At 36.8% G+C, this 18,301-nt stretch overlaps 1 protein-coding gene across 6 annotated transcripts in view; it reads right to left on the bottom strand.

The window, feature by feature from the left end:
• Positions 1–18,301, bottom strand: part of USP37 (ubiquitin specific peptidase 37) — a 105,223-nt gene that overhangs the window by 86,630 nt on the left and 292 nt on the right. For 5 of the 6 annotated variants that reach the window (XM_064372990.1, XM_064372994.1, XM_064372995.1 and 2 more), the window contains exons 2-7: positions 13,118–13,258; positions 10,881–11,099; positions 7,769–7,940; positions 4,314–4,414; positions 1,470–1,648; positions 1,078–1,155 (exon numbers count right to left, since the gene is read on the bottom strand). In XM_064372990.1, coding sequence (XP_064229060.1) covers positions 1,078–1,155; positions 1,470–1,648; positions 4,314–4,414; positions 7,769–7,940; positions 10,881–11,036 — 686 coding nt within the window. In that variant the 5' untranslated portion in view covers positions 11,037–11,099; positions 13,118–13,258. The remainder of the gene's footprint in view (positions 1–1,077; positions 1,156–1,469; positions 1,649–4,313; positions 4,415–7,768; positions 7,941–10,880; positions 11,100–13,117; positions 13,259–18,301) is intronic. The other variant, XM_064372991.1, reaches the window with a different exon arrangement.

Genomic DNA, 18,301 nt, shown 5'->3' with positions numbered 1-18,301 from the left:
TGGTAGCTGGAGGGGCAAACTACAGCAGACTATTTGTTGTGTTAGTTGTCCCCAAATAACCACTGTACCCTTTTGCCACAATAGTTGAAACACACAGGCATATTTCCCAGACTTTCTCATAACCTGATGTAACCATGTGATTAAGTTCTGGCCAACGTGCTATGCACAAAGGTGCTATATACAATTTCCAGCCTAAGGAAAACGGTATGCCTTCCCTTTTGGAGACTGAAGCAGCTACTTTGGTCCACAAAATGGAGGCTGCTTATTAAGGATGGCAGATCAACAAGACAGAAACAATCTGAGTCCACGGTGATTACAGTTTCAGATACCAGTCCTATCACCTACTCAAGACTTTTACATCTATTACAGCAGCAAATCAATTAACACATAAAGTTTCTATGGCTTTTTCCCAACTCCTTTCTGGTGACCCCTTGACCTCAAGTACCAATAAACTGTCTACCAACTGATTCTGTTAAGGTATGTATTGAAGTTTTAACCAATAACTATATAATTAGTTTTCTCCCTTAGAAAACAAAACAAAACAAAATTCCTCACAAAATGAGGAAGATGATTATGAGTTGGTGAGCACCCTGGGTTAATCTAGTCCCTTTTGTTCAAAGCAGAAAACATCTCTGAAAGATTAATGCTATTTGTCTAGAACACACAGGCTCACATCCTTTAACTTCTAGGCTGACTTTTTACATGAGTAAAGTGAAAAAATAAAAATTAAATTTAAAAAAAGTAAGCATAAAGAAGACAAGAAAGGGTTCACACTAAAACAGCAGCCAGCAAGAAACATTTGTTTAGAGTTCTTCAGTTCTATTCTCCCACTAAGTACTGCATATTTTTAAAAAGGCAGGATAAAAGAAATGCAATGAAATGACCAAAGCAATAGCAATGGCTAATTTCCCTCTCTATTGAGCCTACAGTCTACTGTCACCAAATCACTTTATATTCTGTTCTTCTATCTTTGGAATTCTCATAAATTAAAACCATTCCCCCAATTTCCCCAATGGTTATAAATACCAGTATAAGAAACACAGCTCTAATACCATAAAGGTCCTTAAAGTAACTTACGATGATGAATCATTTTCCTTAGGGTAATCTTCATTCAGTTCTGAGCCAGTTGATAACATTCTTTTCCTCTTTTCAGTACTATAGAGAACAAAGAAAAGGTTACTTTTAAAAAGTCATAATTCATATCATTAAAATTTATAAACCAACATATTTAAGGACAGGAAATGGGACTACTGTTATCTAATTCTCTACAACATATTTAAATTTATATGCTGTATATTTGCATGCTCAATGTGTCACTGACATAAACTATGTATGACAAATAATCATTACATCTATCAAAAATGTACTCTATACCTTTATTTCTCCTCAAATTATTGGTATTTCTAAAAGGCCTAAAAAAGACATTTACAAACAGGTACAGCTAATGAGTAAAAAAAAGTTTGTCCTACCGATTTTCCAGCAACCCTGATCTAAGAGGTGTTGATGTAGACGTCAAAGAAGGAATCGTCCGAGTAACAGCTATTCCACTTCCTGCTACAGCCTTAATTGATCCTCTACCTGGACTGCCAAGAACTTTTCGAAATGGAATATCATCTTTAGTTTCCAAACTTCCTCTTTTTGCAGGAGCCTGTAAAAATAAAGCTTGAGATAGTTAAATCCTCAAATTAACTTGAATACTTTTAGACCAGTGATTCTCCAATGGAGAGCTTTAAACAAATGGAGCCAGATGCGATGGCTCATGCCTATAAACCCAGAAGGCCAAGGCGGGGGGATCACTTGAGCTCAATAGTTTGGGGTTACAGAGAGCTATGAATGCGCCATTGCAATCTAGCCTAGGTGACAGAGCAAGACCCTGTCTCAAAGATGGAAAAAATACAAATGGAAATTGATCTCTAGAGATTCTATTTTAATTGGTCTGGGGTAAGCCTCATTCATTGGTCTTTTTTTTTTTTTTAAAGCACTCCAGGTAATTCTAATGTATAGTTGGTGTGAAAAATTGAGCTTGACACTTATTTTCCTATAGCATTCTTATAAACTTAAAAATTCCACAGCACACCTGGAGAGGAGGCAAGAACACTGCTTTGAATTACTAATAACAAAAAAAAGACACACAAAGAAATGGTTCTAGTGATCAGCATGAGAACTGATTTTTGGAGGAAAAAAATATCAAATTATGATTATGATAAGAAAAAGTGACAGTGACATTTGGTTGCCACAACTTAAATGCCAACAAAATAGTCATATACCTGAGGAGGTTCTAGTTTGCAGGAATGTAACACAATAGGGAGAAGGAAGGTGCGATAGAGTTCACTGTGAGGATCAACCAGAGTCTACCTTAAAGACATGGCAAGAACACTCATAGACAATACAGCAATGTAAGCATTATTTGGGAAATAGAGCTTTACGTGAACACTATGCCAGTTAAGTTTTATATCTCTACATTAAGAGCAATGTGATTTTTCTACAGACGTTATGTCCCATTACTTTTGTTTTACAGAATTACAATCTTAGGATAGGAAATTTAAAAACCTCTAACTAAGGTCATCTGAATGAACACTTTAAAAAGTTAAATTTATTTTCAAATGAGTGATACATTCTCAAGGTTCACAAATCAAAGTAATATTAAAAACCACAGACTGATGGTAAGTCTCACTACCCCCATCCACCCAGTTCTTCCATTTCCCCTTTTCCCACTCCTAATTTTTCCCTTGTTTTGTTATGCAAATACAAATCAATATTTTATTCTTTTTGTTACACAAACAGTAGCATACTACATGCCCACTGCTTTGCAACTTTTCCAAAATTTTGACCATTATCCCAACCCATAGTAACAAATATGTATATATATACACACACACACATATATATATATATATATGTGTGTGTGTGTGTGTATATATATATATTAACCACTGAAATATTTTACAGTGGCTGGGCGAGGTGGCTCACACCTGTAATCTCAGCACTTTGGGAGGTAGAGGAGGTTGGATTACGAGGTCAGGAGCTCAAGATCAGCCTGGCCAACATGGTGAAACCTTGTCTCTACTAAAAATACAAAAATTAGCCAGGCATAGTGGGGGCTGCCTGTAATCCCAGCTACTCAGGAGACTGAGGTAGTAGAATCACCTGAACCTGGGAGGCGGAGGTTGCAGTGAGCCAAGATCACACCCTTGCACTCCAGCCTGGGCAACAGAGCAAGACTCTGTCTCAAAAAAAAAAAAAGAAATATTTTACATCAAAACTTATTATATATAAAACCAAATAATAGTTTGAAAAATCAGTATTTATCCTTAATATGTACAATATGCTTTATTTTCTACTTTTTAAATTTAATGTTAGTCATGACCCAGAAAGTTGAATTTATGATTCCACTAATGAGAATTATTACTTGTGAAAGTATAAATACTTGCTTCTGCTATATGTGTTAACACTTATGCATTTAAATAATATTTCAACAATTTAAATTCCTACCAAGGAATGTATGAATCTCAAAATAATTACGCTCACTAAGGGAAGCCAGACCCTGCCCTCCCAAAATTACACACTGATTCCATTTATATAAAACTCCAGAAAATACAACCTCATCTATAGTGCTAGAAAACATATCAGTGGTTGCTTCTGGATAGGGATCAGAAGGAAGGATTACTAAAGAGGATGAGAAAACTTAAGAGTTATGGTTATGGTTATGATTATGATAAGTTAAGAAAAAGTGACAGTGACATTTGGTTGCCACAACTTAAATGCCAACAAAATAGTCATATTTAATTATTAAATAATTGATATTAATTAAATAATTAAGTCAAGAGAAAACTTAAGAGTAAACATAACATGGTGGTTATATCTAGTAACACAACACAGATATGTTATATATAATCAACATGGTGGTTCTGTTATGTCTAGTAACGTAATCAACAAGGTGGTTATATCAACCATAATCAATTTTAAGGATATAAATGTATGTCAAAATATATCAAAGTATACTTTAAATATATACAACTTACTGCATGTCAATTATACCTCAATAAAAATGTCCACCCAAAAATCTAACCTATAAAAAGAACCTGACAAAAATGAAATCTTGTTCATTGCTTAGTCTAATAAATGGGCTAAGTAATTACCTCTTTGCATAGCCAAAGAAAATTCATAAATTTCCTTACAGAAGAGCTTCAAAGTTTCTCTTACTTTATGGTTTGAGATTACGAAAACGATATATTTCAGGTATGTAGAAAATGTCCTTGATAGTCTATGACTATCTCGTTTTTAAAAAGCTAAAAAGATTCAAATAAACATACCTGATTGTCTGAGTAAGAAAGCTGCCTGCTGATTTCCTTCTGTGAGGTCCTGCTGCCCAGAATGGCTCCAAAACTACCAGACCCCTGAGAAGGTTTCATGGCTGGTGACCAAAAAAAACATTTTTTAAAATCCCCAAATCACTCACTTTAACAAAAAGATTTATTATCATTTTTATATAGTATTGAAGAAATGGAAGAAACAGCAGGAAAAAAGAAAACAAATCAAAGTGCCTATCAACCAACACTTTCTGACAGAATATAGATCTGATATATATAGTAACTAAAACTTAGAGATAGAATCTCAAAGAAAAAATTAAATAACACACACATCTGAAAACATTTCATAGAAGGACAAAATTCACAAAACAAAAAAAAAGCTAGAATAAACATTTGGTAATTACATTAATAACACTATGGAAAAGTTATTATTATGTATTGACAACATGAACATTGACATTGGATGTCAGAAACAGTGACAGGTTTACCTCCAATAACATATATATACTCCAAAACATTTTCTACAAGTAAGTTTATCCAGCAGAATAAATGGTTTCTATTCCAAAGAAATTCATGGTAGTTCAAAAAACATTTGAGATATTGTAATAAATATAAATTTGTACATACTTTAAAAAATATTTTATACTTTAATTTGATTAGCCAATTTCCCATTGATGACCATTTGGAATGTTTTCATTTTTCAAAGTTGCAATCAACACATAACATCCTTTCGCAAATCTTTTTGGAGGATAAACTCCTTATAATAAGAATTACTGAGTTAAAGGACACACAATTTTAAACTAAACTGACATTATTACACAGTCCTCAAAAAAAAAAAAAAAAAAAAAAACCTCTATGCTCCTACAAAGTATATGAGAGTATCTTGTTTCCCCTCACACTGCTGCCAATGTGGTAGCAGGAATTTTGAGTTTGGTGAAGTCGAGAATTTTTTCATGTGTAAGGGCCATCTATTTTGATTCCTGAATTCTCTATTTGCAGTTTTTGTCGATTTCTCTGTTTTTTTTATTGATTTGCAAAACATATCTTTTTATAATATATTAGTAATATTAACTTTGTCACTCTGGCTACTATTTTCTTCCTTTGTCTTCTGTTCCTTGCCAGAGAGACTAATTTTTTAACACAAGCTTTCCATCTTTTTTCTTTATTAATTCTAGTTTTTATGTAATATCCAGAAAAGTCTTTTCCATCCAGAGATTATGTTAAAAGTATTTTTACAATACTCTTCATCATTTTTTTTACATTCAAATCTTTGGTCACTGTGAAATAAAAGGAGATAAGGATCCAAGTTTATTATCTTCCTAAATAGTTGGCTGTCCTCTTTATAGACAACACTGTTTATTAAATATTAGTCTTCTGTCCACTGATTTGAAATGTCACACTTATATTAAATGCTTCATACTATTTAAAGTAGTTTTATATTCATTATTTTACTCTAGTCTCTGCAAAGTACATACTTCCTTCTACTCCAAATATTACCTTTGGGCAGCTAAGGCAACTAAACCTGAGATTAAAATGACTTGCCCAAGATCACAGAATGAATTAAGAGTTAAGTCCACAGCTAGCTATTCTAATAACACCAATGACTTACTGAATGCCTAGCATAGTGAAGTCACACTTTACATTTATGAGCTCTCATTCTTTAAGGAGCCCTGAAATCAAGGTGATACTTTCATGTTAGAGATTAGGAAAGTAAAACTCAGTCGTTACGTGACTTACGTAAAACTACATAGGAGATAACAAGCAGAGCTAGAATTCCAACCAAAAACTATTTAGGTTCAAAGCACACATTTTTTCATTATGCTATGTTGTTCAAAATTGGGTCCCCAGACAGGATACAGTGCTTTCCACTCCAATGTATTTGAAGACATGCTTTTCTTACACATATCAATTGTTAAGACAGTGATTCCACTAATATGGGTATGGTGGAATAAAATTAAAACAGAGTTATAAACTAGTCTCTCACATATTCTAAGAATTTTAAATAGCATTCAATTTCTTGATTCTAAAATAGTTTAGTAAATTGATATAGCTCCAATCTGGTGGCATGAACACGTAATGAGTAGGTACTAAATGGCAAATAACCATAAAAAGTTTTTACTTTACAAGAATATGGTGTTGAATGGAGTTATTAATTAAAGGTAGCATTCCTACAGTTTCATTTTCTGATGTTTTTAATGTGTCATATTTAAGTTGAAAAAATTCAGGTAAGTTTGTCAACTATAAATAATAGTAAAACGTTGAAGATGACAGAGCTAGAGACTAACATAAGAGTGGAGAACTCATTTTAAGCAACAGATTATTTCCTAAAAAGATGGCTGTAGGGCCAGGCAGTGGCTCACACCTGTAATCCCAGTGCTCTGGGAGGCTGAGGCAGGACAATCGCTTGGGCCCAGGAGTTTGATACCAGCCTGGGCAACATGGTAGAATCTTGCCACTGCACTTCAGCCTGGGTGACAGAGTGAGACACTGTTGTCAAAAAAAGAAAGACAGTAAGACAGGCGGGGGGGTGGGGGGGTGCAGGAGTGCCTGTAAATGCATTAAAAAAAAAAAAAAAAGGATTTTAAATGAAAAGGATTAGAAGGGGCAGAGGAACCTGATCATACTATGTGATTATTTTTACAAGACTCAGTTTTTCCACAGCAAGAATAAAACTTCAGAATAATTTTCATATATATAGGCAAGTATCTAAGATTTATGCAACAAGGTAACTTTTCCCAACTGTAATTTAAATCTTTCTCCCTGGCGGAGGTTGCAGTGAGCTGAGATCATGCCACTGCACTCACTCCAGCCTGAGTATCAGAGTGAGACTCCATCTAAAAATAAAAAAAAAAATTCCTGCTCCTTGTTTTACTCATACTCTTTTGTGGAACCTTTAGGGGTTTCTACATATAAGATTAAATCACCTGCAAACAAAAGTAATTTTACTTCTTCCTATCCAATTTGGATGCCTGTTATTTCCTTTTCTTGCCTAACAGCTCTAGCTAAGACTTCCAGTACTATGTTAAATAGAAGTGGCAAGAGCAGGTATTCCTGTCTTGCTAATGATTTCAGAGGAAACATTTCCAATTTTTCACCCCTAAGTATGATGTTAGCTGTAGGTTTCTGCATATGACGTATTAGTATGCTGAGTAATTTCCTTCTACTCCTAGTTTGTTGAGTATTTTTATCATGAAAGAATGCTGGACTTTATCAAATGTTTTCATCTGCAACAATTCAGATGATAATGCGGTATTCATTCTTCATTCTGTCAAAAATGATATATTACATAGACTGATTTTCGTATGTTGAACTATCTTTGAATTTCAGGAATAAATCCTACTTGCTCATGGTATATAATCCTTTTAATGTGCTGATGAATTCAGTTGAATACTGGTCTGTAGTCTAGTCATATTCTTGTAAAACTACTAACGTTAGACTCTGGGCTGATTAGTACTCACCTCCATGAAGTCTGTTTTGATGGACTGCATCTAGAAACAACCTCATTTCCTCTGCATCTTTACTTGGTACTTTGTCAATAGACAAGAAGCTGTTATCTTGTAGAGTTAACATTAGGCGGCTTTGTTTTGCTCCACTGGGTCGAAGCACCACATTTTTAATGTTATGACTTAGCTAATCAAGGCAAAAGGAAAATTATCATCAAAAATGTATAACAACTAAGTTAATAATATGTATAATAAACACTAAACTTTATATTTTCCAAGTTATATTTATCACTCTTCCCCACGGTAATTTAATTTTTTTCAACCAAAAGAAGATCCCATTTCTTGAAACATTTAAAGATTTACCTTTTAGGAAATGCAGTCAAATGCAATAAGCCCTTAATTATACAGAGATCTTACACCAAGGGTAATAGAGAAGAAAAAATAAAGATTTTTTTTTTAAATCCCTTAATCAATTTTGTCAATAGGTTCTTGGTATTAAATGGCAAACAACCACGAAAACTTTTTATTTTACAAGAATATTGTGTCAAATGGAGATACTGACTAAAGGTAGCACTGCTACTCCTTCATTTTCTGATGTTTTTAATATGTTACAAACATTAACCAAAAGGACATATAGCAGGTCCTCAAATAACATCATTTCCTTCATTATAATGTTGATGTGGAAAAATCTCATTATCCATAGTTTCACTTCAAGTCACAGTTTTCAAGAACCAACTGGCAATATGAAATGTGGACTTACTCTTCTATTGAAATTAATTTTACGGAGCAATCCTAGAACTCTTGATCTCATAGTAGTGAATCTCTTATTTTCAAATACAGTTATAGGGGATAAAAACTACTGAGTTAACCAATTTCAGAGGCTTGGATGGTTATATTATCGCCAGTTTAGAAAACCAAATTGGAGCAGAAGGCCGGACATGGTGGCACATGCCTGTAATCCCAGCACTCTGGGAGGCCAAGGTAGGCGGATCACCTGAGGTCAGGAGTTCAAGGTCTGACTGGCCAACATGGCGAAACCCTGTTTCTACCAAAAAGACAGAAAGTAGCCAGGCGTAGTGGGGCGCACCTGTAGTCCCAGCTACTCGGGAGGCTGAGGCAGGAGAATCGCTAGAACCCGGAGGGTGGAAGCTGCAGTAAGCTGAGATCATGCCACTGAACTCCAGCCTGGGTGACAGAGCAAAACTTTGTTTCAAAAAAAAAAAAAAAAAAACTTGAGTAGAATCTTTTTCTTTTGTTAAACAAAAGTTTGTAAGACGTTTAGCAAATTATTTAGGTAGCTACCAATGTAAAAGAAGATATTAATCCAAGCAACTAAATAATCCTCAAAAGAATTCTAAACTTTCAAAAACATATCAAAAATAAACTTTTCCAATATAGCACACTTTTTTTTTTTTTTTTTTTTTTTTGAGACAGAGTTTTGCTCTTGTTACCCAGGCTGGAGTGCAATGGCGCGATCTCGGCTCACCGCAACCTCTGCCTCCTGGGTTTAAGCAATTCTCCTGCCTCAGCCTCCCGAGTAGCTAGGACTACAGGTGTACGCCACCATGCCCAGCTAATTTTGTATTTTTTAGTAGAGACGGGGTTTCACCATGTTGACCAGGATGGTCTCGATCTCCTGACCTCGTGATCCACCCACCTCGGCCTCCCAAAGTGCTGGGATTATAGGCGTGAGCCACCACGCAGCACATTTCCAAAGTCTGATAGAGTCTAAGAAGAATTATTGAACCAGTTCTGTGGAGAGAGAAGTAAGTTAAGAGTTTCCAGGTATATACAGTCTTTGAATGAAGTTTAAGTGAGTTTCTTAAGAAAACTCACAGTTCTGTCTCTCCACAGAACTGGTTCAATAATTCATCTTAGACTCTTATCAGACTTTGGAAATGAAGAAACTCACTTAAACTTCATTCAAAGACTGTATATACCTGGAAACTCTTAACTTACTTGTCTCTCCACAGACTGGTTCAATAATTCATCTTAGACTCTATCAGACTTTGGAAATGTGCTATGAAATAATAACTTTTATTTTCCTTTAAAGGAAATTTTCCCAAGGCTAAATTATTAAATCTTACAGTTTCTTCATTATCTAAATAATTCCAGCCAGTCAGGCATCTTTATTCTCTTAATGCTCTCAGCAGACATACATAAAGGTTTCTAAAGCTTCCTTTTACTGAAGACATGCCCCAAAGAACTAATAACATACTTCACAATTTTTTTAAAACTAGAGAAAAGTGACTTTTGTTAGCCAGGTGCAGTGGCTCACACCTGTAATCCCCACACTTTGGGAGGCTGAGGTGGGCAGATCATGAGGTCAGGAGTTTGAGACCAGCTTGACCAACATGGTGAAACCCCATTTCTACTAAAATTACAAAAGAAAAAAAAAAATTAGCAGTGGCACGCCCCTATAATCTCAGCTACTCAGGAGGCTGAGGCAGAAGAATTGCTTGAACCCAGGAGGTGGAGGTTGTAGTGAGCCAAGATCATCACATCACTGTATCCCAGCCTGGGTAACAGGGAGACTCTGTCTCAAAAAAGAAAAAAGAAAAAAAAAAAGAACTGAAACAAAAGAACTGAAACAAAATTAAGTTTTACAGTGATAAAATGAAGATTCTTCAAAACTTTATAGTTAGAAGAAAATGGCTGTAAAGATAACCTTGAATAATCATCCTTTAATGATTCATACCAAGACATTTGGCAGGATTACTCAGGAAGCAGACTCTGGCTTTTAGAAGACACTAATAAATTCTGTTAAAAGCTAACACTAAATAGTGATGAATCCATCATCATATATGTTAAGGGGAAAAAAAGGATTAACTAAAGTTATCTTAATGTGGTTTTAAAAATAGCTTAGATATACAGGATCCAAACTCTTGTCAGTTTCCTCTCACAAGTTTTCAATAATCGTGACTACTTCCTGCTTTTATTATATACCAACAACAAGGCTGTTGAATAATTTATAAAACATGTATATAAAAATATTAATGTCCTAGAAATCAGAAGCAAGAAGCATTAGTCTAGGAGGAGGGCTACTGTGATGTTTACTATGGCACAGAATAGCAATTTACTAAATGATCTGCTTCAAGAGCTATTCCAAATTAATATTTGGTAATACCTGAAATACCCTTGGAATTCCTCCGGTATTGTAGTGAACTACTAGGCTGACTTTATTTTCTTTTTCCACAATTTCAAAGGATCCTTCTTTCCACTTTGTAATCCCAGTCTGCATACTTCGAATTCTGATAGGACCATGTATCTTCAGAGGAGACATATTTTCTTTAAAAATAAATTGCTTCTAGCCAAAAAGCAAAAATATACCTTCACCTGGCAGGTTCTAAGGAAGAAAAATAAAATAAGTTATAAGTTACTAGTAATTAAAGTAATTTCTAACCACCTTGCATTTCTTCTATGCCTTCATCTTCCCTTCTTTGCTATGTGTCCAGTACCTGTTTATTAGTTCCTAAATTCTACATTTTATACCATTCACAACCACACTGCTGCCACTGAAGACATATCAATAGGAATAAGACCCCATTCTCAAAGTGACTGTCTTCACCATTAAAGTATTGATTATTCTAGTCCTTCATGAAAGCTAATGGATCTGGATTTCCAAAATATAAGTTTGAAAAAAAAGAAGTAAGTTCAGGCTAGGCATGGTGGCTCACACTTGTAATCCTAGCACTTTGGGAGACTCAAGTGGGAGGATTGCTTAAGCTCAGGAATTTGAGGCCAACCTGGGCAACATAAGGAGGCTCTATCTCTACAAAAAACTAAAAAAAAAAAAAAATTAGGCGGGTGTGGTGACACACACCTATGGTCTCAGCTTCTGACGGGCTGAGATGGGAGGATCACCTGAGCCTGGGAGGTCAGGCTGCAGTGAGCCATGATTATGCCACTGCACTCTAGCCTGGGCAACAGAGTGAAGACCCTGTGTCAAAACAAAACAAAACAAAATTCAGGCCTCTGACTCCATTTCTTAGAATGGAGTCCCTCCCAAAACACCAAAGTATATCACCGAACGCTTCCTTCTAACAGTGAGCAATCTAAGCATGTTCATATGTACAGAAGACATTAAATGAGTAAAAAATTTTAAAAATAACCAAGTTAGTTCAATCTCTAGAACTGTAATATTTGAGAAAATCATTTAATCTCTAGAGAAAACAACCTCCCTCTCTTCTGAAGAACCACCTATCATTTATACTTAACACAACCATTCCTAGAAAGAATCTTTAGCAATTTTATCTTTGGCAAATACTCAGGTTTCCTGAATGAACTTTTAATACCTAAAAATGGCTAGGTGCTTGTCAGGCAATATTTGAAAGCTAAAAAGAAAAAATGCCGGGTGCAGCGGGTCACGCCTCTAATCCCAGCACTTTGGGAAGACAAGGTGGGCAGACTGCTTGAGCAACATGGCAAAAACCTCAATTCTACAAAAAATACCAAAAAATTAGTCTGGCATGGTCATGTGCGCCTATAGCCCCAACTACTCCAGAGGCTAGGATGGGAGGAACACCTCAGCCAGGGAAGTCAAGGCTGCAGTGAGCAATGATCGTACCACTCAACTCCAGCCTAGGTGACAGAGTGAGACCCTGTCTCAAAACAAACAAAAAAACACAAAAAAGTTAATTTCTTCTCCTGGCTCTAAAATCAAGACTCAACTTAGACATTATCCTTTTTAAAAAGCCTTATATAAATGATGCAGGGCATAAAATTGGCAGAAGCAATATAATAAAACTTTTTCTTAATGCCTCAATTCAGTTCATTACCTGCTTTTTTTTCCCCACACTGACTCTCCTATTACCTGCTTTTGCACTAAATGAATTGATAGCTACATTTGTTCATTCATTATATTATCAGGGCTTCCCTACTTGGTTAAGAGTGAAAAACTAAGTTTCTTTTTCATCATGAAGCATGATCCAGTAACAGTTAAACTTTCTATAAACCTAAGATAAAGACAAGGTTTCCTTAAACTCGGTAATGCTAATTCTCTTATTAAAGCAAAAAATTGAGAAGACAAAAGATAATTAAAATGAATTATTCTTTAAACATGTCCAAAGAGATTCTTTCTCTAAATTTCTTCATAATTATTAAAATTACTTTTCAACTTTAAGCATTCCATGAAAGCTCAAACAATAATATTGGCAAAAATGTTTCTGTGCCCTGCACATTTATCTAAGTGCTCACACTTTAGGTATTGCTTTGAAAACATACTTAATCCAGAGAGAGAGCATTCTGTGGTAAGGAAACCATGACCAAATCACAAAACTATTACTACAAAACACAGAAAACTATCAATTCTCGCCAGATTGCATATTCTTTGAAACATATACCCAAAACAAAAACATTACTTACTTTTCAGTGACTTTTACTGAAAAACCCTATGTAATAGCAATTCACCTTTATTCTGATCCTTGTGCCAAAGGCAAAGCACTCTTCTTGGGACACTACTCATATTCTGCAGCTATGCCAGTTCTCCAGAAGCCATCAACTCAGCTAAAGAAAACAAAAATGTGCTTTTTAAAAAGAATCCAATATACAAAATACTTTAAAAAAAGGAAAGTGGGCCGGGAGCGGTGGCTCATGCCTGTAAACCCAGCACTTTGGGAGGCCGAAGTGAGCAGATATCCTGAGGTTGGGAGTTTGAGACCAGCCTGACCAACATGGAGAAATCCTGTCTCTATTAAAAATACAAAATTAGCTCTCGCCAGTCTGTGACTCCAAGACGACAAAGAAAAGGAACAATGGTCATGCCAAAAAGGGCCGCAGCCACGTGCAGCCTATTGGCTGCACAAACTGTGCCCAATGCGTGCCCAAGGACAAGGTCATTAAGAAACTCCTCATTCAAAACATAGTGGAGGCCACAGCAGTCAGGGACTTTCTGAAGTGAGTGTCTTCGATGCCTATGTACTTCCCAAGCTATATGAGAAGCTGCATTAGTGTGTGAGTTGTGCAATTCACAGCAAAGTAGTCAAGAATTGATCTCACGAAGCCCACAAGGACCCAAAACCCTGCGGGTGCTGCCCCACGACCCCCACCAAAACCCATGTAAGGAGCTGAGTCCTTAAAGACTGAAGACGGACTATTCTCTGGAGAAAAATAATATGAAAATTGTACTTAAAAAAAAATAAAAATATAAAATTAGCCGGACATGGTGGCACATGCCTGTAATCCCAGCTACTCGGGAGGCTGAGGCAGGACAATCGCCTGAACCCAGGGGACAGAGGTTGGGGTGAGCCGAGATCACACCACTGCATTCCAGTCTGGGCAACAAAAGCTAAACTCCATCTCATCAAAAAAAAAAAAGAAAAGAAAAGTGATCATTTATACAACAAAGATTAACTTCTTGGTTATTTAAAAACCACAGATTACCTTAATGAAAACATTTAAAATACGATGCATAACACACAGACACACACATAAATGAGCAACGGAACTTTAGGAACTTATCTGCCGTACATAATGAAGGATTACAGGATGAGCCTGCACCTTGTTCAACCTGTATCTTGGCTTATTCATTCTTGCTACATTTTGAAACCAAGAAGTCAATGACAAAGAATATGCCCTTTGTTCACTTTATAAACCTTGTTACATAACGTTTTAAGTCTTAAAAACTCCACTTCCATAAGGTTGATACTATTCAAAAGGTGGGTAAACTTGGTGCTTTCACTTTTCTTTCAAAACTAACTTTCTCTAATTAGGCTTCACTAAGCCTGAACTTTCTACCTGCAGAAGTTCTACCTGCACATCTCTCACTGCCTATTTGAATGCTACAACATCAACTTTAAACTTCTTTGTTCATTTAGCAAACAATCATTTATTAAGCTACTCTGCTTTCAAGGCACTCGGGTAGGCATATAGATGTGAAGATGATATAGTCCACGCCCTCATTAAGAAGCTCCTAGAAGCCAGGCACGGTGGCTCACACCTGTAATTCCACTGCTTTGGGAGGCTAAGACAGGCGGATCGCCTGAGGTCAGGAGTTCGAGACCAGCCTGCTAATGTGGTGAAACCCCACTTCTACTAAAAATACAAAATTTAGCCCAGTGTGGTAACATGCACCTGTAGTCCCAGCTACTTGGCAGGCTGAGGCAGGAGAATCATTTGAACCTGGGAGGCAGAGGTTGCAGTGAGCTGAGATCACGTCACTACACTCCAGCCTGGGTGATGGAGCAAGACTCCATCTCAAAAGAAAAAAAAGGAAGCTCCTAGACGTCCCTATTTTTGTCCTTCTACCATCATTCAGGCAAGAAATCTTAGCATCAGCTTAACCTCACTCTCATTTACTCAAATCCCAGATTTTTCATAGCTACTACTCTAATTCAGAAACTCATCACTATGTCATCATCCCACCTAGTATTTATTATGCAACCCAATATTTATTATGCAACATTTTCTAAGCACAGTGCTAAATGCCATACCTGAATTATCAATTTTTTTTTTTTTTTTTTTTTGAGACAGACTCTTGCTCTGTCACCCCAGGCTGGAGTGCAGTGGCACGATCTCAGTTCACTGCAACCTCTGCCTTCCGGGTTCAAGCGATTCTCCTGCCTCAGCCTCCAGAGTAGCTGAGATTACAGGTGTGTGCCACTGCGCCCGGCTGATTTTTTGGACTATTAGTAGCAATGGGGTTTCACCTTGTTAGCCAGGACGGTCTCGATCTCCTGACCTCATGATCCACCCACCTCGGCCTCCCAAAGTGCTGGGATTACAGAGGTGAGCCACCACGTTCAACCAGAATTTTGCTTTATTTATGGAAATCTCACCTTTACTTATCTTAAAGATTAACCTGTTGTGAAAATATACAAATCACTACTCTGATTTTTGAAGGCTGTCTTTCCTTATAAAAGATCCATAAAACAAATGTACAAAGGAGATCAAATTAGTTTTGTTACTGAAAGTGGAAAGTTGACCTAAAGTCAATTCAAATAGTGTAGAATCTGAATGGTTTTATGACATAAGAATGGGTAAAAGTATGCAATGCTGGAAAACTCTTTGTTTTTTTCTCATGTGTCCTCCAACTTTTCAGAATGAAAGTGTTTGTCATGAGATGACAAGAATATCAGAAAGCTTGTGCTTCCAAAGACATGTGGTTCTTATAGCAAGTTCCAGTTTATTCAACAAATTATTGAGAAATAAAAATGAAGTGGTCACTAGCTTATATTCTAATAGAAGACAGACTTTAAATAACTACACATGCAAATATATAATTACAAGTTCTGGGCTGGGCTCGGTGGTTCACGCCTGTAATCCTAGCACTTTGGGAGTCCGAGGAAGGTGGATTGGCCTGAGGTGATCCTGCAGTTTTCAACTTAAGTGATACCTTCTCAGAGAAGCCTGAGTTCGAAAACAGCATGGCCAACGTGGTGAAACCTTGTCTCTACTAGAAATACAAAAATTAGTCAGGCATGTTGGCAGGTGCCTGTAATCTCCAGTACTCAGAAGGCTGAGGCAGGAGAATCACTTGAACCCAGGAGGTGGAGGTTGCAGTGAGCTGAGATCATGCCATTGTACTCCAGCCTGGGCAACAGAGCAAAAATCCTGTCTCAAAAAATAATAATAATTACAAGTTCTGAAAAATGAATAAAGCAAGGTACAGGGAATGATGAGACTTAAAAGATTAAGACAAGGGAGAGAGGATAGAGAACATCGAGAAGGCTTCTCTGAGAATGTATCACTTAAGTTGAAAACTGCAGAACGAGATACAGTGGCGCTGGAACAATTCAGGCAAACAGCATGCCCAATGGCCTTGAATAGTACTAAGAAAATTAAAAGCAGTGTGGCTAAAGTTTAGTGAGAGAGAGGAGGAAGACGAAGTTAGTGAAGCAGTTAAGAACCAGGTTCTGCAGTCTTGTGAACCACAGTAAGGATACTGAATTTTATTCTAAATGTAATAAGCACTTGGCAGGGGGAAATCCACCAAAAGGCTTTAAGCAAAGAAGTATGTTACTACTGAAAGAGGTCATATGGTTTGGGTTTTGGGAGAAGAGTGACTAAGAGCAAGAATAGAAGGAAATAAGGTAACCAGATAGAACACTGAAGCCGATAAGCTTATAACAACTGCAATAACAATTAATGCTTACTGGCCATTTACTCTGTGCCAAGTGCTTATTATGGTTATCTCATTTAATCCTTGTAACAATTCAATCAGCTGAAAATTACTATTTCCATTTTACAGATGATAATATCAGAAGCCAAGGCAATCAAGTCCAGGTAAAAAAGGACTGTGGCTTAAACTAGAGAAGTGATAGTGAAAATGTACAGAAAAAGATTCAAGACACATATTGGAAGTACAGTAGAAAGAACGTGGAGAGGGTTGAAACCAAGAATGCCTCCCAAATTTGTAGCCTGTGTAATATGTCACTTAATAAAATGGGACACTGAAGAAGAAAAAATTGGGGTATGGAGAGAAAGATCGAGACTCTGGATTTGGTAGTGTTACATTAGAAACTCCTAAGAAAAAAAATCAAGTTGAAATATCAAGCAGAGAGCTAGCTATTTAGATGTGGAGCTGAAAACAAAGGGAATAGGCTGAAAATAACAATTTTTAAGTCATCGATATAGAGATAGAATTTAAAGCTTAGAGAGGAATATAAGAGTAAAAGAAAAGGACCTAGCACTGAACCCAAATACTCATTTTACTTTATCAAACATCTTTAAGACAAGTGATTACTTTTATGTTACTGGGTTTTTTGTTCTCCTTCCATTTTACCTTTCAGCAGAATGCAACACTACTGATGACTTCTTTCATCTCTTACAAGATGCATCCTCCTCTAACAGTTATTAAACGTCAGGAATCCCTCAATGCTCCATCCTAGGTGCCTTTATTTCACAGCACTATACTCTTTTTAGGCTATTTCATCCACATCCGTGGCTTCAATTATCAACATGGCAGATGACATATACACCCCCCACACACACACTTACATATCCAGCTCAGAACTCTCCTAAGAGCTCAACCACTATATCCAACTGCCTACTTGACATTCCCTCTCAGATGTCTCTTCCAGTTAGAGACTTGTCAGGAATTGCCACCTCAATAAAGGAATTTATACAGAGCTGAAATTTTGAGAGGACTACCCCAAAACCAATTTAGGACAACTCTCCAGGACACAGGACTTTGTCATCAATCATTTCCTTTACAGATCATGACTTAAAATAATTAAATCTAACAACCTGATCTGATAGCTAGAAATGGGCGCAAGGAAATGCACAATAAAAATACAACTCATGTTTTGCAGTGAGGACTGGTCAAGAGGAAGGTGAACACGGTCATGAGGGTGAATGAGTATCATGTCCAAGGCCTGGTGGATGTGCAGCAACCAAAGTCACAGTTACCTGAAGAGACAGCAGGTCTTGTTAAGAGGCAAGTGGCTGACAACTACCCCAGAGGAAAGGGGCTAGGTTCGAGTTTCAGAGGGAGCGAGTGGCAGTGGAGACCAAGTCAAAGGAGAGGGGAAAGCCGGGGCAGTGCACCCAAAGGGAGTACCTGTGAGGCTGAGGGTGCGTCGAGGGGTTGTGGGCGGCCTGAGTAGCAGC

This window comes from Aotus nancymaae, unplaced genomic scaffold, assembly GCF_030222135.1.
Source record: "Aotus nancymaae isolate 86718 unplaced genomic scaffold, 86718_ANA_hifiasm-v0.15.2.pri h1tg000008l, whole genome shotgun sequence".
Classification (NCBI taxonomy): domain Eukaryota; kingdom Metazoa; phylum Chordata; class Mammalia; order Primates; family Aotidae; genus Aotus; species Aotus nancymaae.
The sequence above is the reverse complement of the archived record's forward strand: the minus strand, read 5'-3'. Positions and strand labels throughout refer to the sequence as shown.